This window comes from Cicer arietinum, chromosome 3 (genome assembly GCF_000331145.2).
Source record: "Cicer arietinum cultivar CDC Frontier isolate Library 1 chromosome 3, Cicar.CDCFrontier_v2.0, whole genome shotgun sequence".
In the NCBI taxonomy this organism is placed as follows: Eukaryota; Viridiplantae; Streptophyta; class Magnoliopsida; order Fabales; family Fabaceae; genus Cicer; species Cicer arietinum.
The window spans coordinates 18335231-18342044 of record NC_021162.2 but is presented as its reverse complement, the minus strand read 5'-3'; the positions used below and the strand labels follow the sequence as shown (position 1 = coordinate 18342044).

The window sequence follows — 6814 nt, the reverse complement described above, 5'->3', positions numbered from 1 at the left end:
CAGCAGCAGACGATGAGCAGATTATAGCCATAATGGCCATTACTGACAGACAGTAATAGGTTCAGCATCCGAAGATGAGAAGATTATGACCATAATGACCATTACTGCCAAGCAGTAATCCTTGCTGACTTGGAGTGACAAATTCTTGTTTTTTTCTCATTCATTCATTATGGTTGTAATGACCATTATGGCCAGACAGTAATGCTTGCTTGAACTTGAGTTTCTTTCATTTTCTTGATCAGGATGCACCGTGACTGCACCACTTGACTTCAAGACTCTTTTGCACTAAAAATCTTCACCAATTCCTTCACTAAACAAAACAAAAAGATAGTAAAATAGAACTAAAACCGGATTAAAAGCATCAAATTAACCTATGAAATAAAGCTATCAAAATAGATAAATTCTAGCTTATCAAATTCCCCCATGCTTGAATCGTTGCTTGTCCTCAAGCAACTCTTTCAAGTAAAAGTTATGGACAAGCATACACCACGAATAGGGAACTCAATGTTCAGTTCAAGTGTAGGCAATAGGAAAATTCCAAAATCAAAGAATAACCAACTTCGGTTCCAAATTAGTGACTTAGGCTCATTTGAAAACATAATTCTCATCAATAGGACACCCAACTCTCAAATTCTCTCAGTGTTTCAGGGTAATGGGAATTCACTCTAAATTTCACCAATGCAAAGTTTTCTAGGATTGATTATTAACCAAATCTCCACTACATCTCCCCTGAGAGCATATGTGAATCAAAAACACTTTTTAAGGTTGTAACGGGACCAAGGGATAATAGGTGGGAAAAACAAAAAAAAAAGGTATATTCAAAAGGCTATTTCAAATTAAACATATGATCATAGATACCCTTTTTGAATAATTGAAGTTCAACATATTCAAATAATCTTTCATCAACCCAGACTTCATTCATTAGTCAAATGTGTTACTCCGAGTGGAGCACCTTATTGTGTCTTTTTAAACTGGGACTAAGAACACATTTTTTTCTTCCTATTTTTTTTCTTTTTTTTTTCTCTTTTTTTTTTTTTATTTTTAAAAGTTGCTCTACTTTATTTAAAAGGGCATCCTATATTGATTTTATCGATAAAACAAGGACCAAAAAAGATAATTCATGTAAGACTCAAAGTGTGCAACTAGTGGAAAGTATGAAACAAAACAAAACAAGTCATGAGGCCTGAGAAAAAAACTAATCCTACATTGTTTTTTCTTCAAACATGATCACAAAAGAATTTAGCCTTGAGACGCATGCAAGTCAAGTTCTAGAGAACACAATCAATGGTGAATACTCACTCATAACAAAGAAAAGGGGCATAATATTTGATGATGTAACACAAACCCCCTATATAAGCCCAAAACTCTCATTTAGTAGCTAAATCAATGAGAATATGCTGTAAGAGAATAAACTAATTCATCAAACTGAAACTGTGGTATCCGAAGGTGAGTTAACTGCCTATTTAACAACAACATGCACAAAATTATGACTCCCTATCAAAGACATCAAAATGTTTTCTTTCAAGCAAAGAGAAATTATTATTAATTTTTTTTATTTTTTATTTTTTACAAAAACTAGAATTAACATGTTGAGCAAACAATAAAACATTCTTTCCCATGCTTGGACCAGACATTGTCCTCAATTTAAAAAGTAAAATTGTTATGAAAGGGGTAAGAAAGCTCACAAGATTATGGTGGTGGTGGAAAATGGCCTTGTGCACGTATTATGGTCGACCATTACTGCCAGACAGTAATCCTTACTGCCTTCTCCTGTTTTCTACATTTTTCTTGTTTTAGCTAAACCTTCAAAACAAAAAGAAAATTTTGAAAAATTAAAACCATGGGTTGCCTCCCACACAACACTTGTTTATGGTCCTTAGCTTGATCTTAATTTTGTAAATCTTAAGTTGGAGTTCGAATGATAAGACTTACCTTTTTCTCTATTGAATTCCCAACTACATAATGCTTTAACCTTTGACCATTCATAGTGAAAATTCCAATAGCCTCATTCCATATTTCTACAGCTCCAAACGGGAACACCTTACGGATTTGAAATGGCTCGGACCACCTTGAATGAAGTTTACCCGTAAACAACTTCAATCGTGAATTGAAAAGTAATACGAAGTCACCTTCTTTGAATTCTCTTCTGGTTATGTGCTTATCATGTCACTTCTTGGTTCTTTTCTTGTAGAGTTTAACATTCTCATAAGCGTCTAACCTCAAATCATCAAGCTCATTGAGTTGGAGCTTCCTTTTTTCACCAGCAACCTTCAAATCAAAGTTAAGGATCTTTATTGTCCGATATGCTTTATGTTCGAGCTCAACTGGGAGATGACAAGACTTTCCATAGATCAACTTGTAAGGATTCATACCAATGGGAGTTTTGTATGCTGTATGGTAGGCCCAAAATGCATCATCTAGCTTCAGGGATCAGTCCTTCCTTGACGCAGAGACAATTTTCTCGAGAATGATCTTAATCTCCCTATTGGAAACTTCTACCTGTCTGCTAGTTTGAGGGTGATATGCTGTGGCAATTTTGTGCTTCACTCCATACGTTTTTAGCAGACCTTCACACTGTTTAGCTATGAAATGAGAACCTCCATCACTAATCACCACCCTTGACACACCAAACCTCGAAAATATTACCTTTTTGAAGAGCTTAATCACTACTTTAACATCATTTGTTGGGGTAGTGACAACTTCAATCGACTTGGACACGTAATCCACCGCTACAAGGATGTATTTATTTCCAAGAGACAAGGGAAACAATCCCATAAAGTCAACTCCCTAAACATCAAAGATTTCAATTTAGAGGATATTGTTCAAAGGCATTTCAGTTTTTTTTTTTTATATGTTTCCGGTATGCTGGCATTGATCACATTGAAGCACAAAGTGATGCACGTCTTTGAAGAGTGTGGGCCAGTAGAAGCCTACTTGAAGTATCTTTGTTGCAGTTTTTGAGGAACTAGCATGTCCGTCGTATGCGGAGGAATGATAGTGAAACATGATGCTTTCCATTTCTTTTTCCGAGACACATCATATGAAAACTCCATCAACCCCACTTTTAAAAAGCGAGAGAAACTTATTCTTTTGTTGATAGTTCAAATCTGGGGGTAATACTCCAACTGCTAGGTTATTCACAAAATCAACATTTTTCATGTAGCGGCAACTCATTTTCATTTTTTTCATGTAGCCTTGCGAGATGATCGGCCACCACATTTTCAATCCCCTTCTTATCTCGAATTTCTATATCAAACTCTTGGAGAAGTAGCATCCATCAAATTAACCTCAACTTAGCATCTTTCTTGCTCAAGAGATATTTAATGGAAGCATGGTCTGTGTAGACAATTATCTTCGATCCCACTAGGTAGGAACAAAACTGGTCAATGGAAAACACTATTGCCAATAGCTCTTTTTTGGTTGTGGCATAGTTAACTTGACATCCAAAGCCCCGCTGGCATAATAAATAGCATGAACTTTCTTCTCTTTTCTCTGCCCCAACACTGCACCTACAACAAAGTCAATAGCATTGCACACGATTTCAAATAGAAGACTCCAATCAGGTGGCTGCATAATGGGGGCGGATATTAATGCTTCTTTTAACCTGTAAAATGATTCAAGACAAAATTCATCAAAGACAAAAGTTGCATCCTTTAGAAGCAGACAATTAGAGGTTTAGAAATCTTAGAAAAATATTTAATAAATCAGCGGTAAAATTCTGCATGCCCCAAGAAACTTCTCACTTCTTTTACGGATATGAGAGGTGACATTTTCTCTATTACCTCAATTTTTGCTTTGTCTACCTCAATACCTCGCTTGAACACCAAATGTCCAAGAACAATTCCTTCTCTAACCATAAAGTGTCATTTCTCCCAATTTAACACAAGATTAACTTGTTAACACCTTTCAAGTACCTTTTCGAGATTGCCTAAACACTTATTGATGCTAGACCCATACACATAAAAGTCATCCATGAATACTTTCATTATATCCTCAACAAAATCAGAAAAAAAATTGACAGGTAGTAGCAACATTGCACAAACCAAAAGACATTCTCCTACAAGCATAAGTCTCATAAGGACAAGTAAACGTGGTTTTCTCTTGGTCGCTAGGATGAATGGGAATTTGAAAAAACTAGAATAGGCATCCAAATAGCAAAAATGTGAATGATTTGCTAACCTTTCTAACATTTGGAAATAAAAGGGAGAGGAAAGTGATATTTGTGAGTTGCTTTGTTTAGTTTTCTATAATCTATGCACATCGTCCACCCCGTAATTGTCCTAGTTGCAATGGATTCATTTTTTTTCATTTTTAACAACAATCATACCTCCTTTTTTTGGAACTACTTGAACGGAACTAACCCATTTGCTATCAGAGATAAGGTAAATTACTCTGGCATCTAGGAGTTTATGTACCTATTTTTTCATAACTTATTTCATGATGCTTAATAAAGGGTTTATAGTCCTCTTCAAGTAGTATCCTATGCATGCAAATGGATAGATTAATTCCCTTTAAGTCCTCAATAGTATACCCAATAGCTTTTAGATACATCTTGAGGACTTCAAGCAATTTTTCAGTTTATTCACCATTTAATTCGACACGTAGAATAATATGAAATGTAGAATTTTTGCCAAGGAATTCATACCTGAGATTTGAGGGCAAAGGCTTAAGTTCTACCTGTGGAGCCTCTTTTGGGAGAGGTGTTGAATTTTCTGCTGCTATTGCCTCAAAATTTAAGTTTGGAAGAGGAGGATTTTCATCCAACAAGTTAGCATATGCATCAGCTTCCTTTACCAAGTCTTCATGACTTGTACTTCCAATCAAGCATGCTTCCAGCCCATCTTGCGATAGTGGTCCTAAAGGATAATCCCTAACACAATGAACAATTAAACCGACCCTGTAATAAGAATCTTCAAGAGAAGGACTTTTCATAAGGTTAGACAAATTAAATTCAATATTTTCATCACCCACATTGAAGACAAGCTTCACATCAATAATAGCTCCTGCTGTGGCTAGAAAAGATCTCCCAAGAAGAATTGGGACTTGGGAGTCATCTTCTATTTCCAACACCAAAAAATCAACCGGTATAAAAAATTGTCCTACTTTGATATGAACATCCTCTAATATTGCCACCAGATACATGATAGATCGATCAACTAGCTGTAAGGAAATTTTTGTGGGCTTTAACTCACCCACATCAAGCTTATTACAAACTGACAAAGGCATGAGGCTTGCACTAGCCCCAAGACCACACAAAACATGTTCAAAACTCATATCACCAATAACACAAGGAATAGAAAAACTTCCAGGGTCCTTAAGTTTGGGAGGCAATTTATTTTGAATTATGGCACTATATTCCTTAGTTAAAGCAAATGTCTCATTATCGTCAAGTTTTATTTTATTTGACAAAATTTCTTTCAAAAACTTAGCATATGATGACATTTGAGACAGTGTTTTGGTGAACAAAATATTTATATATAATTTTTTCAAAAGTTCAACAACCTTCCTAAATTGCTCCTCAATTTAAACCTTGGCGAATCTTTGGGGAAATGGTATGGGTGGTTTCTATGGTGTTGGAGGCACATAAGGTTTTTCTTTTTCCTCATCTATCCCCTCACTTGATGGTTGGGTTCTTTAACTCTCATCCCTAATCTTCACTTCCACATCACTACCCTTTGGTTCCTCTAATTGTTTTCCGTTTCTTAATGTGACAACATTTAATTGTCCCTTAGGGTTAGGTTCAGGCTACCCCGAGAATACACCAGAAGATCTAGAGGATGAAACAACTTGTAGAGCGACTTGGGTGATTTCTGTTTCCAACATTTTATTGTGTGTGGCCACGAAATCTACCTTAGATGTTAATTAGCTAAGTGCTTATTTTATTGACTGGTTTTGATTTTTAAACTCCTCATTTTGTTTGGTTTGAGTCAACATAAAATTTTTCAGCAAATTTTCTTAGCTAGACTTTTGGGGGCTGTTGAAAGACCTTGGTCTTTGGAAATCGGGAGGTCTAACCATTAGTTAGGGTATGGGATTAAGGGGAGAATTTTTGTAGAAATTTTTTGGATGATTCCTCCACCCTTGATTATAAGTATTCGAAAAAGGGTCTCATTTTCGTGGATTGTTAAGATAATTAAGTTGCTCATTACCGACCCCACCATTAACAAACATGCCAACTTGGCATTCAACAACCACATGACCAATAATACCACAAATTTCACAAGGACAAACATTTGGTGTGCTATCATTTACATTCAATTTTTTCAAATTTTTGAAACAATGCATCTACCTTAGTAGTGGTTCTGTGTAAATGCATCAACTTCATACCTGCCTCTTTTCTTCTGAGGAGATCGATCACTTGACCATTGGTAGTGGTTATGTGTCATGTCTTCAATTAGAGCATAGGCTTCTTCTATGTTCTTTTTCATCAATGCTCCTCCTGCAACATCATCTACCGTAATTCTTGTAGTGTATGAGAGTCCATTGTAGAATGTATGGACAATTAGCCATCTCTGCAGCCCATGATGAGGGCATAATCTCAACATCTCTTTGAAGCGCTCCCAAGCTTCATAGAGCGATTCTCCCACTACAAGAAAATACTCATTTTGTGGCCAAGTTTACAAATATTTTGTGGCCGAAAAAAACATTCATAAATTACTGACCGAAAAAGCCCTCACAAATACTAAAATTCAAATTGGTCTTTATTTGTGGCTGAAAAAGCCCTCACAAAAGACTACAATTTCAGCTGGATTTTGTGGCTGCCTAAGCCCTCACAAAATCACAACGTTGTCATTTTGTGAGGGCTTAGGCCGCC

General features: G+C 36.1%; 1 protein-coding gene and 1 pseudogene across 1 annotated transcript; one reads left to right on the top strand and one right to left on the bottom strand.

Annotated features, from left to right (window-relative positions):
* Window positions 1-3396: 3396 nt before the first annotated feature.
* LOC101507912 (uncharacterized) lies at window positions 3397-5442 on the bottom strand. Its single transcript, XM_004516871.1, has 2 exons — window positions 4646-5442; window positions 3397-3604 (listed from the first exon to the last, which is right to left on the bottom strand). The coding sequence occupies exons 1-2, from the start codon at window positions 5440-5442 to the stop codon at window positions 3397-3399; spliced, it is 1005 nt and encodes a 334-aa protein (XP_004516928.1).
* A 1074-nt stretch (window positions 5443-6516) lies between these two features.
* On the top strand, window positions 6517-6613 carry LOC113785034 (small nucleolar RNA R71; annotated as a pseudogene).
* The last annotated feature ends 201 nt before the right edge of the window (window positions 6614-6814 follow it).

Excerpts from the sequence above, each read along its gene's own strand:
- LOC101507912 (XM_004516871.1), bottom strand. The coding sequence starts at position 5,442 with ATGTCATCATATGCTAAGTTTTTGAAAGAAATTTTGTCAAATAAAATA. Across the intron at positions 3,605-4,645 it reads CCTTTGCCCTCAAATCTCAG|GTTAAAAGAAGCATTAATAT; the intron begins GTATGAATTCCT and ends ATCATTTTACAG.